Raw genomic sequence first — 26,478 nt, 5'->3', positions numbered from 1 at the left:
TATATTATATATAATGATATAATATAATAAAATAATATCTAATATATATATAATCTAGTATATAATGATTAATATAATATCATATTTATATAATAATATAATATATATATAAAAAAAAAAATAATCTAATATATACTATATAATATTATAATATATAATATGTAATACTATATATAATGTAATATATATATATTGTATGTTATAGTATTGTTTATTTGTTAACTATGGTTTATTGTATATGTATATTTAGTATGTTAATTTATGTCTATATATGTCTATGTACTTATACGTATATATGTATAGTTATGTATATGTATAATGTATATATATGTATGTATATGTATATATATTATGTATATGTATATATATATATGTATATGTATATATGTATATGTATATATATGTATATGTATATATATATATATGTATATGTATATATATGTATATATATATGTATATGTATATATATGTATGTATATATATGTATATGTATATAGTGACCAAGGAGAGGTACGTCTGATATAATAAGACGTCTGATTTGTGCTGATGCTCTTGGTCCCAGGGTACTAATTAAGGCTGATACTTAACGTTTTTACCGGCCGAACACTATCCTGTATTTATAACGTTTTGACCGGCCGAACACTATCCTGTATTTATCATTGGTTTTGGCAATTTTCTTTTTCATTTTTCTCCATTACTTACAAATTTTTCATTTAGTTGTGTTTAACGGACATTTATTTCTTCAGATGTTGTGGATTTTATGGCATTTTATTCTTCATTAACATTTTGATGATTTCGAGTTTCTAGATTTAGTATAAGGATCATTATTTCAACGTGTGTTTGTTATTGTAAACTTTTACGTCGTTGCATCCCAAAGATCTCCTTTTTCTTTTTATATCTGGCATTAGCATTAGACGAACTTCCTCAGTTAGCACATGCCAGGCTAGCCAGATTTTCAGTTAAATGAAAAAATTATAACTAAAGTTACCTCCTTTGTAATTAAGCAATTAAACCTTAGATTTTTGCTTAACTGCTGATACTCCGTGAGAGGAATACGTTACCGTGTCATAATTTTTATTTCAAGATCAATTGAAAAATTCTGGGACATTACTTTCAAATTTTTTAATTTTTTTGCTGTTAACTCTTATGCTTTCAGAATTACATAATGAGAACAGTAGGTATGATATTTACAACACGTTCGACTTGCAAATTCGCCATTTTGAATGCTGACAGCAAAGCCATCGCCGCCATAATTGAAATTAATATTCTTTGGAAGGTTAGATTATTAGTGTTATTATTTGCATTTTACTCCCTGTAAAATTTGAGGAAATGACAGCATCCTCCTTTTATTATTTTTTATCATTTTTGAAATTAATACACGTTAATTACATGAAACTGATGGGGAAAATTAATTTTTTTTTTCATGTAAAGAAAAATATTTGCGAAGGGAAGTATGTACTCATGTCTTTAGAAATAATTCTGTACTTGTGTCACTGTGAGAGAGAGAGAGAGAGAGAGAGAGAGAGAGAGAGAGAGAGAGAGAGAGAGAGAGAGAGAAGTACGGGAAAAAATAACCAGAACAATATAAGTGAAATTAAGAAACAGAAGGGTTAGGCTGCTAAGGTCACATTGAGAGGGAATCCCTCAAAGCGTTGACTTGAGGGTGTGATAAAGAGTCGAAATAGATCCCTCGGCCCTTCTTAGTATTCATGCAAAAATAGATGGACTGCGAAGCTTAGGCAGTATTCTTAGGAAGCGATTAGCCTATTCATTCTCTTGAAGGGTTATGTCTTTTATTAACTATTCGTACGGGAAAAAGGAAATAATATCGATTATTTATTTAAGTGATAAAATCGTCTATGCCATCGAGGTAAAACGTAAGGAAAAATTATATAAATACGATTGAAATGTGCACAGGACTAATAAAATCTACGGGATTTACAAGCCTTTATAAACGTGTACTCTAACTCTGCATTGATGTAATTTCCCATCTAATAGGTGTTTAGTAGACAGGCGCGCTTGCTATATGAATATAGACCTGTTGTAACATAATGCGGACTGCATTTAAAGGAAGAGCTGATTTTCTTTTTAAGTAAAATTTATTGATATGTTACCTGGTATTCTCTAAAATTTTAATACCTTTTTGTCCAGTTATTTTGAGATGTGATATGATTCAAAGAACTACGTTTTAACTTCAGGATGCCAACTTGAAGAAATAAAGTTCATCTTCGCCTCATATCATGTTCGGGTTGAATGCCAGAATAAGGTATGTGAGAGTAAATGGCACAGATTATAGGTTTTATTCGTGCACAGTATTGGAGATGAATATATGCCATCTTTATTTCCTGCTAAGACCGTTTCCTGAAAGAGAGAGAGAGAGAGGAGAAAAAAAAAAAAACATTCACGTTCAATGCCCGTTCGTCTCCCGACTGTTTATAAAAGAAAAAAATGCTCTCTCAAAACTATTACTTAACTTTCGTAGAATCGTCTGGAAAAGATGGATTCCGCATTGAATGTCATGCAACGCCAACTCTTTATCTTGGCTCATTCTTATCATTCTTAGAACACCTCATAAAAACTGCCGCATTTTCTTTCGCCGCAAACTGGCTAAATAGCAGCCCAGTGTCTTGAGTTAAAAAAAAAAAAAAAAAAATCATCAATTACTAGGTAGTACAAGTCGAGGAACAGGTATAGGAGGAATCACATTTATTCCAGAGAAGAACTGAAATTGAAGCGTTTGAGACGTTATGTCGAAGTATTAAGTCAATCTTTTCTTAGTAATGGTTTTTCGGAAGAAAATCAAGATTCCATAAATGCATGCACTAGTGGATTGAAAAACTTTTGGCAGATCTTTAGCTCAACCAAAGAATTTCTGCTCGCTCATTTCAAAAATGTACTGTTAGTGTTTAATTATCATTAAGAAAGTTATTTGACGTTGGTGAGTCATGGTCTCATCGCACGTGTAAAAGATGAGTATGTACTTATATATATATATATATATATATATATAATATATATATATATATATATATATAATATAATTATAAATATCTATATATATACTTATATATATATATAATATATATATATATGTGTGTGTGTGTGTGTGTGTGTGTGTGTGTAAAAGAATACTGAATTTGTCTTCACTTAAAAAAAATGACGTGAAAATGAGAACAAACGCCTTTGCAGTGTGCTGAGTATAGTAGAAAACATTATTCTTTTGGAAAATTTTTGGAAAGTTTTGAACCAATTAAAGGCTATTGCGAGATATCTTGTAACTCTGAGGCTTCTAATCCAAGTTGGTTGCCAGATTTCCCCAAACTGTCTCTTACTGTGAATGACAACATATATCTTTCCCTTTTCCAGAGGCCTGAAGTAACTACCTCGAGAATTGATGAAATATGTAGCGGTACTTACTCTTTCGCACACAGCTCTAAGGTAACGTGTGCCGACTTGGAGGCTATACTTTGGAGAATTAGACTTCTTACTTTGCTGAAAGCTCTTGATCTGGAATTCGCTAAAAGGGTTCTAATTTTGGATGAGAAATGAAAATTAATGTGAGCTTATTACTTTATTCTTTGTTCGGGGTTCTTACAAAAGTTTTTCCACCTTCTGAGTTACTGGGCTTTTGGACTGATAAACTTAATTGGCACTTGTTGCAATTACGAGTCTATAGGCACGAGGGAATTTTACTGAGTATTGATTGTCACTTATCACTGTCTTTTGATTGATTCGCACACCACACTTTGTACTTGTTCTTCTTCGCTGGACTCTGTGTCCTTTTCTTCTTTCTGTTTCACGGCTGCGCGACTGCAGTTCTCTTGTCTTTTCTGTTTCACGGCCATGCCACTGCAGTTCTCCCCTCGGCTCCCCGGTTGTTCTCTCTCTTGACTTCTCTGTTCCCCTTTTTTCTCTGCCTTCTTCTCTCTCTGTCTGGCCTTTTATTGGGTTGAAATCTCCTTATCCCCGCCTTTGGATTTTGGGATTTTGACTTGGGTATGGCGTCTTCTAAAAGACTTCTTGTGTCTGAATGGCTGCTAACTTCATACAAGACCGCCTTCCTGTCAGGTCTTCTACAGTGATTCGTAGGCTTTGAATTTGTATACGCCTCCTTCTTGATGTCCTGGCTTCTTGGGGGTGTATCCCTTGGACAATCTTGTAGGTCATTTGCTGATACACATTCCTGGGGTATCCCACTGATCTGGCTCTGCTTCTTGATTCGTCGAAGTCTATAGGTCTATCTTGAAAGGGTGGAGCTCTGAAGAATTTGGCACTTCCCTCTTTCTAACAACGGGTCATAGAATTCCTTTTTAACGTATGCCAGATGGCTCTCTCTGACCTGTTCACGAAGGGAACGGCGATTAGTCATAGGCGCTAATGAGAGTAGTTTCCAATTTCTCGAATATGCCTGGTAGATATCGCTCGTCGCCCATAATCTCCTGTTGGTCACTAATCGCTGGTACGGACAGAGGTTTTTTGGGGGAGATGAAAACCAGATGTCTGATGGCTAAAAGCCTAATGTTTGGAGTAACAAAATCCCTTCGCTAAGAAAAATCATTATCTTATTCCCTTTTCCTTTTTCTTCTCTTATTATCCGTTTCGTGCCTTTTTCTTAAGTATTATTAAGTTATTGCCTTTTGTAATAACAACACTGTGCCACACTGTTACAAATACATTTATTAAAAAATAAACTTCTGACACTCCTTTTAATTGATCTTGTTCTTAGTCAAAAGGCCGAAATTGTTTTGGAAAAATTCAAGCTTTATAAAAGTTCCATACCAGACCTGTGTTTTTTTACTCTTCATAGAAAAATTTTAATATCCTCTTCACGGAGGCATTTGAATGTCATGAGGCAGATTCTGTTTCGCTCTCTGTAATGTTTGTCTCATTAAGCAAGTTGATCTGACCTCCCAGAGGCTTTAGTGCATGGAAAAAGAGATCACCTGATTGCCTGTATGAAATTTATTTCACTTTTCACAAGTGAACATCATCCAAGAATATAGTTTCTTTGAAATCTTTACCGTAGCACAAATAAACGTAGAAAAATGTTTTCGGTCTTGTTTTATCAAGGAAGTTTGGTCCCTGATTCTCTCTAGACACCAATGTCCTACCTAGACACCAACGTCCTTCCGAAAAAGAGACCCTTCTTCAGTGGGAAGTAGTAGGTGGTAGTATTCATGAAGTCACATGTTGGCTTATGTCATTGTCTTTTGGTTTGCTTTTGTAATTGGAGAAACTTACGAAAAGTATTAGTCATTTACCAAAAATATAAGTAATTTCTTTCTAGCATCTGATAAAATGGATTCCTTTTTTTTATTGTATAATTGTCATCATACATGGAAAATAGCAGTCACAAAGGCCTTCTCAAATGAATGGATGAATTGTTAGCTTTAGAAGAGGCACATTGGAGTCAACAGATAGGTTTCTTTCAATTTTTAAGATAGTTTAAAGTTATCTCCACTTCAGTATTACAGTATTGGATGAACTGTTTATCAGTTAATACAGTATGTGTACATTAGTAACACCATTTTGATGTTAAGAGGCTGGCATGAGATTGTACTGCTTAAAGAATTTAATTTTGGGAGAGTATTCAGAAGGTGCCGTTTTCATTTGAGTTTTCAATTCAAGTACCACCGAAATTATGCTGATGTTCAATACACATACCAGAGAAATGTCATCGAGTTTTGATTTACATTTATAGTGTGACATTAGTACAAGTTTCTTATTTTCTAGCCAATGATGATCTCTAGTGATTGATGATGAGAAGTTATTTTATGTTGATCATTTTTAAGCGTCGAAGACAGATATTGGTACCAAAGTTGGAACTTGAAATCTGTAACCATCTTACTCCCAAGTGATGAGACTGTAAGTTTAAAATTCCCATTAGTAAATGAATAACACTAATTCCAAGTACTGTACTGTAGTTGCAAGGTCAATATTAGAATCGAATTAAAGCCGACAAGGATTATTTTATGATCATTTACCGTTCCATTTAGCACAACCACAATAAATTTTCTTGACAAACTGCTCTTGCATGGAAGATTATTTAGAATAAGTTTATCATGTCCCTCTAGCATTTAGGTGATGTTTATATAAAAAGGATTTTCGAGACCTGCAGTCATTTTCTAAACCTAATCTCTGAACTTGTGTACTTGCTGCACACTCAGAGTCCAGGGATGATAATTAATAAGTACGTATTCAGGTAATGTAATGAGTCTACCTGATAAAGTAAAACTAACAAGACTCCATACTGTTGGATGAAATGGTTGAATAAGAAGGAAGGTAAATTTTAAGATTATATTTAACCTTTGCATATAGAGGCAAAATACACTTGATAATTATAACTCCCAAAAGGAAAAACTCTGGCTCTGGTGGAATGAATAAATGTAATACTTAAGGCTAATTATGATAATATATAGCTTAAATAAATACTACCTGTGTTAAAAATAAATGCCTTTTCATTTGATTATTATACAATTCTGTACTACTTTGTTATGTATGATAATATTAATTATATATATATTATATTATATATATTATATATAATATATATTATCATAATATATATTATTTTATTAATATATATTTATATAATTATATATTATATTTCTATATATATATATCTATATATTATATATCATATATATTATATCTATATAGAGATATATATATTATTATATATATTATTATTATATATATATTATATATATATATATATTATATATAAATATATATATATATATATATATATATATTATGAATTAATAATAATTATATATAAGGATATTAGGGAATATATTAAGATAATATTATAATATATTTATATTATATATTATTCTATAATTTTATATTATTATATATTACTAATCTATATATATATATATATATATATATAATATAAATATATATATATATCTATATATATATATATAATATATATATATATAAGAATACAAATGTATATATATGTAATCACATACATATATACACGCACACACAGCATAATTGCATCTATGAAGTGCATAAGAATATCACTTGATTATATGTATGTTCATAACTTTTGGGTGAACTTTTGTTTAGAATAGTGCAGTACATAATGCATTTTTCCTTCAAAAAAGCACTGAAGTGCATGAAAGTTTATCCATTGCAATTGTCTAATACATACATTGATTGCATTAGTTTCCTTACAGATTATTTATAAAATGATAAAAAAATTGAAAAAATATATCTTTAATGCAGCAGTTTGATATATATGGCACTGTGGTTTCTGCATTTGAATCATGCTGAAAGTGGTACAATGCACAATACTAAAAAATTTAACTATTAAGGTGGATCATTATTATTGACAGTAAGTCATAATTCTTGTCTATGGAGTTGGTCCAAAACTTGTGTTCTCAAAAGTAAAATGCACTGGTATGTTTGAAATAAATTGCAACTTTAGAAAGATACCAATTTCACAAAAGTACATTGTGACAAAATTACTTTAAGGGGTATGTTTACAAGAATTGACATTCACCATTAGCTGAAAATCTGAAAGGCATAAAATAGGTTAAATGGTAATGTTGCCAGTTGATCTGCAATTTGGTCATATGGGTATATTTATTATATACCCATGGGTCACTCTGTTGTCATCATTGTAAGGATGAACCCTTATAGTCTCTCTCATCATTGCAAAGATGAGCCCTTATATTGTCTCATCTTTGCAATGACGACAACTGTTTTGGTGTAGAACCTAGTTTTTAATAAATAACAGCTATAGTAATCCAGTGATAGGCTTAGTCCATTCTAATTTGTTATAGTACCATATTCATTACAGTATCAGCAGTGACTATCATTATAAAAAGTTTTCAACAAATCTGCTATTTTTCATGTTGTTTAATCTATTTTCATTACGCTCTCCTTGCATTTTGCATTGCAAGAATGGATATTGATAATAAAGGTTATGGGGTGGTACCTTGTCAATATGTTTCTGTGGAGGTGTGGATACCCAGATTTATAAGAATGCCTTTTTCAAAGTTATGTAATTCAGTGACCAGAAAGTCCAATTTTTTATTTATTTTTGTATTCTGTGCTCTCCATACAGGGACTGAATGAGGAGGGCAGATATCAAGTAATCTTGTATTTTATAAGTAAGTATGATACAGGTTTATCATAGAATACTTTTATGAGGAGTTATGCCTTTTGTATTAACCTGTGCCATAATCCTGTTTAGGTCTTGATTTGTGTAATGCTATTAGTCATCATTCCAACACAGTATCACATATTCATGATATAAGTATTGAATTTGAGGGATGACAAATAATCACTTATGTAAATTTTGAAGTTTAATCTTTGGTTTACATCACTTGCTTTTCATGTTCTGCCAGAGAACTGGACCACCATAGCACCCTACAATTGTGCACTCATTGGCTTTTGGTGAAGGTATGAGAATGGATTTTTAACTGCTACTGTTGGAAGGTGGCCTTTTCATGTAAACTAATTTCTATATGACAGTTGGACTATAATATGCAATCACACAGGGTGCTAAAATTAACTTCAGATAGGGTCCTTGAGTAAATCTAAAACTAACGTACAATCAATGTAGATTCACTGAATAAATCTAAAACTAACGTACAATCAATGTAGATTCACATTTGTATAGATTTTCTTATCTGTACAGGATTTCATCATAAATGATAACTACATTTGTAATTATAATATATATATTATCTTGAGTATTTAAAAGGCAATTACCGTAATGCTACTTGGAGATACTGTACATTTTGAAAAATGTACACACTGTGTTGTCATCATTTGTTGATATTGAATAAACTTTCCAATAACTTGCACTTCCCAGGCAAATCCATGCAAACATAACTGATGATGCTTAAAAAATTATGCCCCTCAAAAATAATAATCTAAAGTGTTATGCCTTTATAGTAAGAAGCTATATTATTGAAATTCTTTGACCTACTTGACACATGAGTTTTCTAAAGTATGGTTTCAGTTGTCTTCAGAGAAACAAAGGGTTGTGTTTTAGAAATATTCCAGAGAGAAAAAAAATTACTAAGGAGTAAAAACATAAGACAAGCTAATAGCCATCAGCCAATTTGTACAATTTTGAATATTGATTTTTATACACATACTACCTTACATAAAAGGCTTGAATGCAAAGATGTACACAGTTTAATGAAAAACTGTCCCAACCACATTTTGTTCTTAAGAGATTACCATAATTCTAAGGCTTCATATTTCAATTATTGTATAATCAGTAATTGACCGCAGCAGTCAAATAAAGTAAACAGTACAGTATGTTTATAGTAGTTCATGAAAGCATCAGTCTTAATTTCATTTCATAAAGGGCCAAGAATCTGCACTGATACCTTTCCAGATTAAAGCTTTACAATGAAAGCTTTGAAATGCCACTACTGTACATTGGCACCGGCCCCTCATACCCAATAAAGTCCAATACATTTATAAGAAGATATGTAACTTGCCAGCTAAAACGTTTTTCAGTCAAAATTATTTTATTAACTACTCAAGAGCTAATTGACTTATTGAATCCATGAATTTAAATAGTAAAGTAGAATTCCTCGAATACTAGAGTTCTTCCTCCAGATTCGTTCCAGCCATTGGTATTTAAAAAAAAATTAAGCGTAATTGTATATTACCTGAATGGCCTTGGGCAAGTTTGTAAGTATGGTATTACATATAGTACATTACTTTATATCTTCCAAAAAAATTGTTCATACTAGATTGGTCTCCAATTATTGGTCTTCAATTAAGAGAACAAAGGTGCAGTATATCATATTATTTTATTTCTAACAGCTAGAAATATTAGTATGTGATGTCATCAGAATCATAACCCATAAAATCCTTTTAGTAGAAAATATAAATTATATATGCTGTAAATTATATAAAGGTAGTATAGATAGTGAAACAAAATTGGATCTTAGCTTATGTAAGACATTCAAGACAAGGGGATCCTGGAGAGAGAAAAAAAAATTAGCATCTGACTAGATTATGTATAATTAGTCCTAATGTATGATTGTCTGGCATCACTGAAACTATGATCCCCCAGCAGCAGATGGATTTTATGAAAAAATTATTCTAATAGCAACAAATTAAACCAGAGAAAAAGCTGGCCCAAAGGATTTGTCATATAATGTATAACAGCTTACACTGTACTGTACAGTTTACACTGACATGTCATTATCTATTTGTTTAGGGTTTTCTGCCATATTATTTTGTAATAAAATCTTATGGTTTAGGATTAGCCACCATATATTATAATAAAATAATCATCATTACCCAACAATGCCTTCATTTTCACAACAGAATTGTCAGTGATGCTTTTTTTTGGTGATAATATGACAAGCACTTCACAAAATTTCGTCATAATCACTGCCACTAGAACTGCCATTGAAATTTCTAAAACACTGTCCTAAAAGTTATCTTGTATAATACCTATATTAAAATAAATATTGTATCCTATAAGTACGTAATTTGAAATTTCTATAAATATTGAGAAATTTGCATTCCTTTGCATGTAGTATTAAACAGAAGGATTATGACAAGCCGCAAAGCTGTATCAACTTTGATTATATTGTAGTTGTCCTGTGGATGATATCTAGTCTCACTGTAACCCATTATTGATGATAAGTGATAGATTGTTTAGAATAATGAATCTAAGAGAGCATCTATACTACAGTAAAAATAAACACTTTTTTTGGCACTTCATTGCACATATACATACCAAACAGGCTGAATACAAATCAAGAGACTTTGGTAATAGTCATATGATTATCCAGCATTTATCCAGGGCTTGTTCTCCTCTTACAATAGTTGACTTATTCAACCTGTTTGTGATGTATCTGCAGCAGGTTTGCTAAATGCAGTATATTCCAATATGGATGCACCCTTACAATTACAGCTAAAACATACTAAATTCATTTTAAGATTGCAATATGTATTCTAAACTTATAAAAGGACAAACAATTAAATGATTTTATCTGGTTTCAAATTGACCATTTTAATATGAATAATTGGATCATTATAGGCAATTAATGAATGCCCTTGCAATTCCATCCTTGAGCATTAGAAAGGCAGTTCCAGATAAAATATGTTTCACTTGTGGGGTTCCAACATGATTTCAGCGCCTATATAATTTACTGAATTAATATATCATATTATATATATATATATATATATATATATATATATATATATATATATATATATATATATATATATATATATATATATCACAATCTCATAAGTTTATAAGATGCTTCACATCAATGTAGGGATATCCCAGATTCACTAACCTGTTTTATCAAAAAAAACAGTGCTAAAGCTTCACATTATCCCTTATTCTCGTGTAACTGTCATTTATAGTGCGTGGTGTTGCTCACCCAAGATCTTCATAGTCTTTGTGCCAAACTTTTTCTGGTACAGTTTTCTTTGTGTACCTTTTTATCAGTTTAAAATTAGCAGTTTGTATTGGAAAATTTTAATAGCTTTCATTGTGTGTGGGTGTCGGGGGGAGGATAAGGAGGACTGACATTCCTCAGTCTGCCCTGTCAGTAATTTGAATGAGTACATAGTTTTCAAATACAGGTCTAGTAATTTTTAGCATTAAAATTTAATGGGAGTTTCCTTCTACTCAGGTTAGTTTAGAGTTCGTTTATAAGGGAATAATTTTGTCACTAGACAAGTCTTTCACGTTCTAATATGTATCAGTCAGTTGGCTTTGGTTCTTGCTCTTGCTTAGACTGTGGTAACTTAGTGTGCTGTTGAGGTTGATATGGTTAACTTCTTTGTTGCAGTTAAACAAACATACAGTCTATTGTATACTGAATGACTTTCAGCCCATTCCCCAATGCAAATATCAGAATTACCAGTTAAGACAAGTAACTCTTATGTCCTTGTTGGATTAGGATCCATATTTCTTATGTTCATGTTCCTAGGGTCAACAGTTTTCACTGTAAAATGTGTGGTGTGTAAACATATGGGATGTGAATCAATGGCTTTTGTTTGCACAAAGCAACTCTTGTAATTAATTGTTATGCATCTAAAATTCCACCAGCTGCATCATTGGTTACTAGAGATTGTTATTAATAGGGCTTAGTTTTTCCAGACCTCTGAGTCTTAAGTAGACTCTTGTCGTGCTGGTTCTCAGGGATTAATCCTAAGAAAAAATAAAAAAATAAAAAAATAAATAAATAAATAAATAAATACGTAAATAAATAATAAAATAAAATTTTTTTAAGATTAGAGATTGTGAAAGAGCCTCATTTTTCCCTTGTTCTTCCCATCCATCAAAACTGTCTATCCTCAAATGCAGTTTTTGTCCTAGAACCTACAACTTGGCAACAAGAGTCGATGTAACTTCGAACTGTTACGTACTTTATTACATAAGCTATAAGACAGTCCTTGACCAGGTGATCGAAGTTTATCATTCCTTAAGGGGAATTTCAAGCTGATGAGAGTAGGAATTCATTTAGATTTAGCCCTAGGATATTGAGCTGCTCCAGGTCACATTTTTCCATGCAATTCGTTACACAATCACCATTTGGAAAGCCATACTCTGTCTTCCAATGATCTCCCTCTTGATGGGATCAAGCCTGGCCATTATTGCCTTTGTTGATACTTTTTTTTTTATTGGTAAAATTCACTGGGTTACAGAAACAGCCCTGTTCATGAATTAAAACAATTTTGAGAAGATTGCCATCCCTGTAGCTGAAGCCAGCACCTTCTCTCCCAAATGGAAACTAAGGGGGTGGAAGGTAAGATGGAATAGAGAGAATATGAATGGAGGTTTAGGAAAATGAATGAAAGGGGTTGGAGCTAGGGCCTGAAGGAATGCTTAAGTAATGCCTATAGTGCACCATGTGAGGTGCACTGACATCACTATCCCTTAATGGAGATTTCCATTGTTCTCCAGTTTGTATCAGGAACTGAAAATGGGATTCCCAACCCCTTGACAGAAGCATCAGATTTTTCCCTTACAGAATCCCTTGATGTAAACATTTAAAGTCAATTTGGTAGGAGTGGAGTAAGCCATCTTTGAATCATAGGTTGCCATTGTACTACCATCTACTATTAGACCCAGCTGCATTGGGGAGTCAAGGAACACCTACATGATTCTGCTCCTATATGCCACAACAGAAATGGTTGTGGACCTACTGGGTCTGATCTTGGACTGCCCTAGGTCTCTTCCCCTATGGTGTAGTCTTGAAAAACCCCTACTACAGATTCCATAGCAGGCTGGAGTCTGTCCTCATGTTCGAAGGTTATCCACCAAACTTTCAGAGAGAGAGGGTTTTCATACATCATGAATAGGAAGTGGGAAAGGTTTGTAACTTGGTGTAGTGAACAGAATGTATTCAGGCTTATGGATCACTTCACCTGTTGGGTGTAAACCATTGGTTTTACAGTCTTCAGTTGGAATAGCTCATTCCTGTCACCTAGCTCCCATCTTTAGGTCTGGACATATTACACTAGAGAAACCAAATTTGGAACTTTTTCATATTCACTCACACCACCAGTTTGTGGTAGTGCATGATTTTTAATCATACAAACTCATTAGGAAAAAAAAAAATTCCCAGCCTCCCTTAACCACACTCATTCTATTCAGTTCAGCTGAGCACAATAGAATGAGGGATGATGCAGGGCACTACCAGGAGTTTAGGTATGTGAAGTAGGTACATTAGTTTCCAGTTAAAACAAGTTGAAGCTATGGAGATATTTCTTCGCAGTTTTGGAATATAAGTACTAATGGTATAGTATACAGTCTCTCCTCGACTTATGGTAGGAGATTCGTTCCAGCGCAACACCGTAAGTCGATTTTTTATCATTATCAGCACTTTTAACGGCGCTTATGGTGCCATAACTCAAGTTTTGGCACTGTAACCTGATGTTGCATGAAGTTACAACGCCATTAACTTTATGCCTATTCTTGCTGTTAGCATCATCGTCGTCGTTATGGTGCAGTAACTTGATGCAACATCAAGTTACACCACTGAAGTTGAGGACGCACCATATGTACAATATTCTAACTGTAATTGTTTTCAGATGATATGTACAATAGTATTCTAAATTTGTAAGTGTTTTCAGATGATACAAATGATCTGCTAACATTTGTTCTGTGCAATTTTAAGTGGTTTTACAGTCTCTTTCCTAGTTCTAACCCTCCCCCCCCTTTTTTTTTCTTATCCGAGTTATAATGCTAAATCACATTATTTTCAAAATTCTTGAGCATGAAAGTATACATGAATTATATTGGTGCTATTTCAAATTAGCTAAGTTTTTCATTATTTTTTATAATTTATGCTTATTGTATTATTCATATACTCTTTATCAAATGGTTTGAATATTTTTATATATAAATAAAACTTTTCATGTTCTAACATAAGGCAGTTAGAAAATAGTGACAAAGGGGTGACATTACTATCTTACAGAAACCTGTTGTGTTGTCAATATTTGTAAAAAAAAAAAAACTTTCAAGTGAGGCAGCTCCTTTTTAGTCTGCTTTTCCAGTGGTCATCAATTACCATTTTTTTTCCATAATCAAAAAGATCTTGACTACACTTGGCAAGTCATGCAGACTGGACCATCCATATTCTATTTCTTAATTGGTTGCAAATTGTATTTTTTTACTTTCTTACTGATTTTAATATACTTAACCTGAATTTAAACAGAAAAATTTTATTTTATAGCTAACCAACTATTTGTGCATTTATCATTATACGTACAAGGATTATTTTACCTTGGTTTTCATTCACAATTTATCCAGAGCAGTCATATTTGATATATAGTAATCAAGGGATTTGGCTAAAGGAGAGTTTACTGTAGTTTATAAAGTTTAGTAGTGAGGTGCACTTTTAACAATCACAATACAGTACTGATAATGATGATCACAAAGGGTAAAAACATACATACATGAAAACCAAAAGTGGCACAATGTAAGGTTTTGATTTGCTAAGACTTATCTGACAATGTGTGCATACATCTTACTTAAAGTACAAACACAATTACAGTGTAACAGAGGATGTATAGGTTTGAAAAATAAGGAAAAAATTTACAAATAGTTCACCCATTTCTTTAAAGTCATCTAGTGCAGTTGTCATGTCCTCATAAATGCCACACAAAAACAAAAGCATTATGAACAAAAAATGCTCTGTTTTATCTTTTTGCATGCAACTACACAGATCATAACTGCGAATACTTTAGTCATGAAAAAACAAGCTTTGTTCAACAAAAAATAAATACATTTAGTATTAATCAAGATCAAAATCTTGGCACACACAGGTTATGTAAACCAACCTCTCTCTAGATATGTACCATGTACTGTTCTTAACACATTAGCAAGAACATGAAATTTACATAGAATAGAAAATAATGTTGTGTTGGTATGATGGTACCAAACTAACATATCACTGTCTCTTATTAAGCATAAAGCATCAGTTACCAGAATACTTATATTTGAAGTACGAATGCTAATTGACATAAAATTTTCTAAACCAAAATATGGTATCAGAAACAAAATGACAAGAATAGGGTGATGATTTACATAAATGCAGAAGATAGGACAGTAACTTTAGATTAATTTTGACCAGCATAGAGATTTCTAGTTTACCACAAATTTACCTAGAAAGTCACATATATAACAGAATATTTTGGCAGCAAAATAAAACAAAATTTAAATATGAATAAAATTCAACATAATCTGGAATCTGACTGCACAACCTATATAGTCAATTATAAATCCTTTCAATGAATGATACAGTATCCCAATCACCATGAAATGTTTATACTGTATTTTTGAAGTTATGGTGGAGATTCCTTGAGCGAAGACAATTAGTTTGTGCTTATAATTCTTCAATGTAGATCCATGGTTTATTTAACTATTCTTCAACAACAACAAAAAAAAAATTAAATTGACCTTTTCAATATATCAAATGATGCTGAGAAACTTGTTACATCAGGAATGCCAGGAATTAAAGATAATTTGATTAAAAATGAGTTAATTTGGCACTAACTGGCAATAATTTGTTATATAGTATTAGTTTAGACTACATGATGAAATTTTTGTTCTAGAAGGATAGGGAAAATCTTCAGTAATGCAAGTCTGCTAAATTGCCTAGTGTTTGTGAGAAATCCAATGCTTTTAAAAGTTGATACAAAATTCATTCACTGGATCCATTTCTGTGAAAATACTGTTCTTGGAATAAACCTAAGACTAGTCTGACCAAAGAAATTTAAATGAATTACAATTTTATGATAAAATGGTCGATAGTACAGATCTAATTTTGAATAAACACAACAAAATATGTAAATTTTCAGAGGCAAACACTAGGAAATTACATGCTATAAATTAGCAGAGAAAACAAGTACCACTAACATTTAAGGGAGATTACAGTTGACCAAGAAAATAGAAAATAATACATCAATAGGAACTCTTGTCTAAAAAAGAAACTACAAACAAACTGAACATAACCAAATAAGACTATGATGAGGACAATTCTCTGAACTACTTTAATATTTCAAATAAAATTTTAAAATATACATAATAGCAAATAAAGAAATAATTTCCCATTAAAAGAGAAAGTAGCAGTAAGGTGTATGAGGTGCAGCTTCCTATAAAATGAGTTAAACAACATCCATTTAACTAAAAATTTCATCCAATAAGTAAACAAAAACCTCAACATTTGACTAAAAAGCAAATTTGTTCATCAAAAGAAACAACAGTAGGTTTTTAAACCAGTAAGACAGTCTAGCTACCTAAATTACTATTAGAATACTTATATTCTCCATGAGGCATATCAACAAGCTATACTGTACATGGATTCCTCCATTAGTTATCACTTGAGAATAAATTATGTGCATAACTGATTGTGCACAAAATGTTAATGACTACTACTTGCATATCAGAAACTTCTGATGAAATGGTTATCATAAGTGTAATGCTCTGAAGTAACCATTTGGTCACCTGAGAAGACCTAACTATACACTTTTGCCTAAATGCATCATTTACAAAATGTTATAATGAATTCTTTACTAGTATAAGATTTATAATACCTTATTTAGGATGCAACTTTGGATTTTTTGACTTAGCAAGGGATTTATCAAATGAAAATTTAAGAAGATACCGCAATCGTGTTTGCCCTTCTTTGTAAACCACATATTCCGACCGTAAAAACCCACTAGACTCGAAATCTTTTTGGGGAGCTGGAGCCCCTACAGGTATAATAACCCTTTTCCCACCAAACGTTCGGATCTGGTCCTTTGATGAATCTGAAAGAAACCATAAAGTTAAGCTAAAAGATAATAATTAAATTTCCTTACACACAGAAAATACCTTTAGACGTATATTATAAATACAAATAATATCTTTATATATATTAGGAGATTAATATGAATTATGAACATCCTTAGAAAGTTTGCAAACTGCATTTATTCTCAAGTTACGAATGAAATTAAAAAAAAAAAATTTACTACTGATGTCTGATTTTTCCAAATCACCAGAGCATACATATTTCATATTTTAGGTAGGTAACTTCAAAGCAATTAAAAACAAGTGTTCCAGAATTTATTTGGAACTTTTTTTGGATCCCAGAACACATGAAATGGTGAATGAATTGAGTGATTTGTTAATCATATGGAAAATTTAGTTTAGCTAATTAACAAGAAACCATTACAGATAGGGTCCAGAGGGAAGTTGCAAAACTTAAGATGTAGAAACATTTATGACTGTGAAAACTAAAGTCTTCTTGTTTAAAATTGTGTTAAAGTTAAGAATAGAATGACATGCAGGTTAGATGAGAAAGAAAAATATACAAGACTTTTCACTCTTCCCAACCATCACAAGGAAAAGACCCAGAGGAAGAAACTGCTTGAGAGAGAAAGTGATAAAATGAATGATATCCACTCGAATATGCCCTTCATTCCATTAAACATTATAACAAAAATAATAAGTCTATCTTATTACGTATGACCTGGACCTCATTCTGCACATCTGCTTAGTATGTCTGCTAAATATGATGTCTCTGTCTTATAAAAGTTGAAAATTTTACCAAGGTTTAAATTCCTTTTTTACCTATGACCTCCAAGTATGCCTTTGACCTTTGCTACTGAATGCAACTCACAAAACATGGAATCCCCATCACCCATGTGTAAATAAAAATGTTGAATATTCATCTTAAAGATATCAAAATTAAAGGATTTGAAAAATTTTAACCATATCAGGCAGGTGGACCTCCAGGCTGCTAGGCAAATGGGTTTACTATATGCCTCATAAGAATTACATGTAACTGAATTGTACAAAATTTGTCATTGTAAAATATGATGTACAAAAATTACAACAGATATAGCGAACTTAGTAAAGCCCAAGACACCGTGTCCTTTATATGATTCAATTAGTTTACAATGTCCATCCCCAAATGCAAAACCATTGGACATCAAATGAGGAAATATTTTCTTCTGCAAAGAATATTATTTTAGTTTCTGGAGCTAAGAGAATTGTATACAAACCCATATGGAACCACTTTCCTTGACAAACACTATTGTAAATACATACTGTCAGTTGTTAGTCTAGCACTGCTTTTTAACAAGACAAATCCAAATACCCACAATAATACAGCTTTTGACAGGGCAAACCCAATTACATGCAAGAGATATAGAGGAATTAAAACTCATATAAGCAGGAGCTTAATATTCAGAGCCATTTGTTAAGAATTTGAACCTTAAACCCTCTATGTAAGCAGTAAGATCATATAATCTTGAGAAATGTAACTCGGTATTTTGACTGATACGTCTGTATAAAAATCAATATAGTTACACTCCTAGATCAAAATTATCATAGGTGACTAAAGCTATAAAAATTTTGCACATCCAAATATACAGTACATACGTACTTATAAACTTACCAGGCTCTAGTCTGCCTTTAGCCGCAACACAATTAAACCCTTCAGGAGGTTGCTTCAAAGAAGAGTTGCCCATTTTTACATATTTGATTCTGCCAAGTGCTGCTTCTGCCAAAAACATGAAGCCTACATTCTTTTCTCCAGCGTATGTTCCCCAGTGCACCCCAACTGAAACGAATTAATTTTAGAAGTTTTACTTTAAAATGTTAAGAATTACACTTAGTACATCAACCATACAGAACTATAATTGGAATATTTGTGCTAAATGATCAACTTCCTTTACTAAGGTACAGTCTCACTGACTACAATTAAGCTAGGAAGGCTGCAGTTGGGCAACTGTAGCTCTTGCCACGGCAGATTCAGAATCCTCTGCTGCCTATCTAAATGAATCATCAACTGTGCCTCTTCTTGACTGAGGGTTCCATAGATTTTATCTTTCTTGAATGGGGCTTCCATAGCATTTATCTCAAGTCTTTCACATGGCAATTTTAATTATTTACTTATAGTTCAAACCCACTTTCTTTTGTAACCAACATTACCTTGTGGAAGATTGATATTCTGTGGCTAAAGGACTACCTCCTCTTCTTCTTCTTCTTTCCCCCACACCCCCCCCCACAAAAAAAAAAAAAAAAAAAAAAAAAAAAAAAAAAAAAAAAAGTGATAGATTATGGGGACAGACGGGAATTCAAAATCTTCCCTGAGCAGACACTGCAGTAGCCCCATTTTATATCTCCTGATTTCTACTGCCCCAAAAAGGAGGTGCCATGGCAACTACTGGTCTCTCTCGATCATGCTGGCTTGCAAAATAATGGCATCTCCCCTATATGATAGTGGTTTCTTTGGATATTAAAAACCATTCAAATACTGTAGTAACTAAGTTGCTACACAAACCAAAAATAGCAATGCTGAATGGAGCAATTCATCCATAAATTCACTGAATTTACAGCTAGCCACTGTACAGTAGATGCCTCTACTATTCGCAGGGGATATCTAAAATTCGTGAATACTTAAAAACCCTCTTAAAAACTCTTAGAACTGCCTATTTTGATAGTCAAAACAAAAACGCTCTAAAAATGCTTATACCCGAGTACTATTTTAATAGTTTCATCACAAAAAGGGCATTTAGTCACAAAAATGATATGAAAATACAGTAATTTGTGAATATTTCTAAGTGAAAAATAACATGAAGAGGCAAGTCTGCAAATAGTGTGGGTCAACTGTCTTTAAATTCTCATATACAGTACCTCATCCTAAAATAAGTAAACATATAATAATTAAATTACTATAACCCTAGTATTTAATTTCTCTTCTACAGTACCTTATCCTAAAATCAGTATATAATACGTAGTACACTGGTCCCCCCCTATATTCGCAGGGGGTTGCGTACCAGACCCCCCTGTGAATAGTTAGATCCCGCGAATGTTTGGAACCCCTATAAAAATGCTAAAAACAGCCTATTTTGTTAGTTAAAACTTAAGAAGAACAACTAAAAATTTTCATACTTGGTTTTTTAAATGTTTTATCACAAAAAGTGCATTTTATGATGAAATTGATAAAAACCCCCAGGAATTTGTGGATATTTCTCATATAAAAATACTGCGAATGCATGAATTTTCTGCGAATAATGCGGGAAAACATTCCCAAGAGAAATCCGCAAATGTGTGAGTCCGCGAATCCGGAGAACACGAATACGGGGGGCCCACTGTAATTAAATTACTATATGTATAACACAAAAATCATTGACAACAATACTATATGTAACATATAAAAACCACTGAAAACAAAAGATCAGTTAAATGATCTACTCCCATTTTATAAGTAAAGTATTTTAACTGTAAATGCATGTATAATATGGTACTTTGTTTTATATTGGTTATTAGCACATACACACAAAGAAAGATACACTTCCTTGAACTGACAAAATGACAAATTTTTAACCAATTTGTATTTTTCATAACTAACAAACCTGAGTTCTTCCAACTTTAGGATAATACTAGTGCCAAGCTGGAAACTGGTAGAATTAATAAAAAAAACTTGTGAGATCCAGGGACTATTGGCATCTGTACCAGGTCACGGGGTTTGTAGTTCCCAGAATGCCCTTGGCGTCCCGTGACCTATCAGTTACTCTTCCAACCCAGTTTAGACTGTTAGAGGGGTGGTTAGAGGTGGGTCTTATCTGTTAAGACATCAGTTTGTTAGTTATGAAAAATACAAATTGGTTAAAAATTTGTCATTTGTTCATATACAAAACAAACCTTTGGTCTTAACATTAGGATAGACTTACTTATTGGTGGGAGGTAAGTCTCTATAACCAACTGGGAGTTTGCCACCTTTATCCATTTCCGAATAGATGTATTCTTAGACAATGGACTATTAACCTTTGAACCAAAGATATACGAGAATCTATTGGTTTCCCTCTCTGGGTGTTTCATACAATGCCATGGTTTATTGCATTACGGAAGGTGGAGGGCTATCCATTTTCATAAACCACTCCTGTCCCTTGTATCTGGATCTATTATCACCCCACTCTTTTTCTATTATTGAGAGGAGTGTGTTGCTACTGAAAAGTATCCTTACTCTAGATTATCTTTACAGTATGGCTGTCCTCCTCACCTGCATCTAGTCTGTTCCAGCTCAAGATGGTACTCTCCTTCCTACTGCCCGTAGGTAAAGGGGTAGTTAAAAAAAGGAGTAAAGAAGGAAGACCAGTCATCTCATTCATTCTACTTTCATACCTTCATTTCAGACTAGACACAAACTGACCCGTCAGGGGTACCGAATGTGAGCTATACCACTTGCTGGGCAGCCACCACTGGACCCAAGGAAAGTGTCCAAGGATGTATGGGCAACATCTTTTAAATAAAAGGAAGTGAAAGTTGTTTGGCATCGCCAAATACCAGCTTTCAAAGTCCTCTCCACACTTTTTTTTGGAATGCCAAAGAAGCGCTCAAGCCCCTAATGTCATGAGCTCTAGCTCTCTTTAGGCTATATGACCCTCTGTCTCCTGTCATGTACGCATTCCTGAATGTTTCTCTCCGCCAAAACAATAGTGTGTTCCTGGACACTTCCTTCTTGTTCCGTCTTATACTTACAAAAAGCCTTCAGCATCCAGGCCCGAGATGCCGTGTTCTTCTTAAGTATGCTCTTAGTACTCTGACAGGACATAGCAGCATTTCTTCAGGGTCATTGTCCAAAAATTCTGCCAGAGAAGGTATGGAAAAGGAGTCAAATCTGCCATCCACTCCTGATGGGTTTTGAGTTTTGGCAACGAATTCTGGGACAAACTCGAAAACCACAGACTTCCAACCTCTCGAATGCTTCACATATGACAGACCATGCAGCTCCCCCACCCTTTTGGTTGAAGCTAGAGCCAATAGGAAGACTGCCTTCAGGGTCAAGATTCTATCTGTGGCCTGTCTCAATGGCTCATATGCGGATTTTGTAAGACTACTCAGTACCATGGTCAAATCCCAATCTGGGGCTTTTAGTTCCTTCGGGGAACAGGACTGCTCAAACCTCTTCATTAACATAGCCTTCTCCCATGAAGAAGAAATGTCCACGCCTTCCATCCGCAGAACCGAAGCTAGAGCAGCCCTGTATCCCTTTACAGCAGATACAGACATATGTCTTTCTGTCCGGAGATATATCAGAAAATCTGCTAACTGTTGAATAGTGGTTCCGAGTGGAGACAAGTTCCCTCTATGGCACCAATCACAGTACACGGACCATTTTCCTTAGTAGACAGCTGCCGATGACCTTCTGATATTTCCTGCCATCTGTGCTGCTGCTTTCTGAGAAAAGCCTCTCGCTCGCAGGAGATACTTGACAGTCTCCACCTGTGAAGTGATAGGGACTGCACCGACTGATGGTACCTCTCCAAGTGTGGTTGACATAGTAGGTTTTTCCATGGAGGTAACTCTCTTGGCACATCTATTAGGAGTTCCAACAGGTCCGGAAACCATTCTGCCTTCGGCCACAATGGGGCTATCAGAGTCATCTTGAGGTTCTGAGACTGCATTGCCTTGTTCAGAACCTGACAGATTAGGCAAAATGGAGGAAATGCATATATGTCCAGATTGTCCCAGGGTGTTGTAGCACATCTTCTGCTACTGCCTCTGCATCTGGGACTACTGAACAATACACTTCCAACTTTTTGTTGTACCTGGTTGAGAATAGGTCTATGATTGGCCTTTCCCCACAAGAACATTCTGTCCACCACTTCCTGATACAAGGACCACTCCGTTCCTAGGATCTGGTCCCTGCAGCTCAATTTGTTGGCCACTATGTTTCTTTTTCCTGGAATATATCTGGCTCTGATGTCTACTAAGTTCTCTACAGCCCACTGATGAAGTTGAACTGTCATCAGGTGTAACTGCTGAGATACTAGACCTCCTTGCTTGTTTATGTAAGCTACTACTGTGGTGTTGTCTGACATCAATACCACAGATTGCCCCTTCACCCTCTCCTGGAATTCCTGTAGTGCCAGAAACGCTGCTTTTAACTCCAACACGTTTATATGGAGTTCTCTGTCCTTGCAATTCCAATTCTCTGAAATCATCAGCTCCTCCATGTGGGCGCCCCAACCTTCGAGTGACGCATTCGAGAACAGCAAGAGGTCTGGAGAGGGTTGCTGAAGGGTAACTCCCACTGTCAGATTGTTGTCCTGCACTCACCACAGAAGGTATTTCCTCACCTCTGTTGACAAGGGAATTTGCTCGTATGGGTGATCTAGCATTGGCAACCAAAACTCCTTCATCCTCCATTGCAATGATAGAAGGTGTAGCCTCCTGTGTGGTACCAGCTTCTCCAAGGAATTTAGAATTCCCAGGACTACTCTCCACTGTTTTACTGGCTGTGTTTGCTTTTCCAGAAAGGCATTCACCACTTGTTTGCATTTCTCTACACTCTGGTCTGCTGGGAACACTTTGGCTTTTACTGTGTCTATAATCATACCCAGATACACCAGCCGTTGACTTGCATCCAACTTTGACTTCTCCTGATTTATCACAATGCCTAGGCTGTGAGAAAAACTGCAGAAGGGTATCCCTGTCTTGAAGTAATTTTTCTCTGGACTTTGCTATCACCAGCCAGTCGTCTAGGTATCTTATTAGCCTGATCCCTAGCATGCGCCCATGTCAACACGAGAGTGAATACTCTTGTAAAAACTTGAGGAGACACTGTCAATCAGAAGCACAGGACTTTGAATTGGGAAACTTTCTTTGCAAGACTGAAGCAGAGAAATTTCCTGGAAGACTGATGGACTGGGATCTGAAAGTATGTGTCCTTCAAGTCTATTGTCGGCATAAAGTCCTTGTCCCTGACTGCTGCTAGAACTATCTCCATTCTGAATCTGGTTTTCCTTATAAACAGATTCAATGCTGACAGATCTATCACTGTTCTCCAATATCCGTTGGCTTTGGGGACAAGGAAATACGGCTGTAAAACCCTTTGACAGAAGTGATACTTGTTCTACAGCTCCCTTCTCCATCATCTTCTTCACTTCTTCTTGTAGAATAAGAGCTTTCTGTGATTCCTGAGCATAGGAGAGGTGTGGTAACGGTGGTTCTGTCAGGGGTGGGGTCACTTCGAACGGAATCAAATATCTGACTCTGAGAACATCCACCACCCACTGCTCAGCTCCAAATTCCTGCCACACCCTCCAATGATTGCCAGGCAAACCCCCACTGGTGTGGCTGAGTGATGAGAGGCGCCCATCCTATCGTTTTGAACCTCTCCCCCTGCCCCTAATACCCTTTCCTCTGTTGGGTCTATTGTGAAAGGGCCGATGAGCTAACTTCTATGGGGAAGAGGGTCTTGTTGATCTATTAGAGATGTTATGTCTCACTGGTTTCTTTTGAGGTAATTGCTGATGTCTTACCTCATTAGAAATTAGCCTGGCTTCCAGATGTTTTCCTAACTGCTTGCTAGACTAATCTATCGTTAGTATCCATCACTTCTTCTATCTATAGCAGCTTCCAGTATACCCTTTGATAACAGCAACTGCGACTCTAGTATCCATCCTTCTTCTATCTATAGGAGCTTCCAGTATACCCTTTGATAACAGCAACTGTGACTCTAGGATATCCCCATTCCACATTGCTAACAGGGAATCCAAGCAATAGTGCGGCTTAACCTAGCCAGTGCTGCATCTCTCCTCATCAACAGGATATTAGCCCATACATTGGCACTCAAATTTGTCAAGTATGCAATAACTTTGGAACCTGATTGGAGCAATCTGAAAAACACTGTCTCATCCACTAATTTTCTTGTTGCTTCTGAGGATGCAGTTTTTGCTAATGCTGTTGACCAAAAGTCTAACCAAGAAGCAGTCTGAAAGATAGAAGAAGCCATTGCTTCCAATGTAGCAGCCTCCTGACAAGTCATCGACAGGCATTCCATCTTAACTTGATCCAAGGTTAATCCAGGCTTTAACCTTACCACATCTGGGTTAATTTGTCTTGATAGCATAGGAACCATAGGTGTTGCATAATATTTCCTGTTTCATCAATGGTGGGGGAATAAACTTAAATGATCTATTTGATCTTAATGAATTATCCCTTCCAGCAATCCATGCATTGACATGCTGTAAAACTGACTCTGCATGATTTGAGCAAGGTAATTCATATGACACCTTCGTATCCTTTTTCAGTCCAAATACCATATCGATTCCTGGAGGAAGTATACTGGCAGGTGCCTCTGGACTCGTCAGAGGTTATTGAATTGACGAATCAAATCAACCAGCTCTACTTACGAAGCCAGAAACTCCTGATTTTCCCCTTCCTCCGGTTCCAACGTATTGTGTTCGGCTGCAGGAGGAGCTAGTTCACTTCTATCCTCTGACAAACATTTGGGTGCATCATGGCCGTCCGACCCTACGACCGCGGCATCTTTGATCTCTGATGGCTGACATTGGCTTGATCTCGAATAGTCAGTAGGAGAACATGACTGCCTAACTTCTCTACTCGCAGATCTAGAGTGAGAACTCCGTTTATACCTCCAAGATGAAGGTTCACCCAAAACCGAGCTAATTTCCTCTCTATCTCTATTAATATTATTCAAAGTCATTTGACTATCATCTCCGACGGCCGTCGGGGAAGTTGACCTTGATCTTTTGTCAAGGTGAACAGCGCCTTCCATCAGTGCATCAGGAGTGGTTACCAACTCTTTATTATTTGACCTTTTAATGGGAGCTTTCTCATCCTTTCTTCTTATTTTAAAAGATCTTACAGGAGAAACTGGTCTACAATCCCCATTCATTGTTGAATGCTGCCCACTCACCATTGATTTCACCAATGGCAGTGGAGTCTTTGCTCAACGCTTTGTCCTCACCGCTGGCATCTCCGCAGCAGCCGCCATTCCAGCGAGCATTGATGCTTTCGCCCGTTCGGATGCCTGGAAACGACTTCGTCTGTTAGCGTTAAGTTTACCAGCCACTGTCTTCTTCACTGTTGCTGACAGGGATGTGACAGTCCTGGCTCGAAGATGAAGAAGAATTTACTCTTCTCTTCTTGGCCCGTGGATCAGTCATGAAGTTCCGTATCCCCCAACGCTTGACTGGTACACGGAGTGGTGT

At 34.8% G+C, this 26,478-nt stretch overlaps 1 protein-coding gene and 1 long non-coding RNA gene across 7 annotated transcripts in view; one reads left to right on the top strand and one right to left on the bottom strand.

Annotated features, from left to right (window-relative positions):
* LOC135224316 (uncharacterized) overlaps positions 1 to 26,478 on the top strand; it is a 278,217-nt gene that overhangs the window by 237,798 nt on the left and 13,941 nt on the right. For 2 of the 5 annotated variants that reach the window (XR_010316700.1, XR_010316703.1), the window contains 2 exons: positions 8,084 to 8,129; positions 8,367 to 8,499. This is a non-coding gene — a long non-coding RNA (uncharacterized LOC135224316). Of the gene's footprint in view, positions 1 to 3,366; positions 3,439 to 8,083; positions 8,130 to 8,366; positions 8,500 to 26,478 lie in introns of those variants that run through there. The other 3 variants (XR_010316701.1, XR_010316699.1, XR_010316702.1) reach the window with 3 other exon arrangements.
* LOC135224315 (protein mono-ADP-ribosyltransferase PARP3-like) overlaps positions 8,157 to 26,478 on the bottom strand; it is a 123,942-nt gene continuing 105,620 nt past the window's right edge. For both annotated transcript variants that reach the window (XM_064263183.1, XM_064263184.1), the window contains exons 12-13: positions 18,909 to 19,073; positions 8,157 to 17,277 (exon numbers count right to left, since the gene is read on the bottom strand). In XM_064263183.1, the coding sequence (XP_064119253.1) occupies positions 17,063 to 17,277; positions 18,909 to 19,073 (380 nt within the window). In that variant the 3' untranslated portion in view covers positions 8,157 to 17,062. The remainder of the gene's footprint in view (positions 17,278 to 18,908; positions 19,074 to 26,478) is intronic.

This window comes from Macrobrachium nipponense, chromosome 12, assembly GCF_015104395.2.
Source record: "Macrobrachium nipponense isolate FS-2020 chromosome 12, ASM1510439v2, whole genome shotgun sequence".
Lineage (NCBI taxonomy): Eukaryota > Metazoa > Arthropoda > Malacostraca > Decapoda > Palaemonidae > Macrobrachium > Macrobrachium nipponense.
Note: the sequence above shows the minus strand (reverse complement) of the source record. Positions and strands in the feature narration are given on the sequence as shown.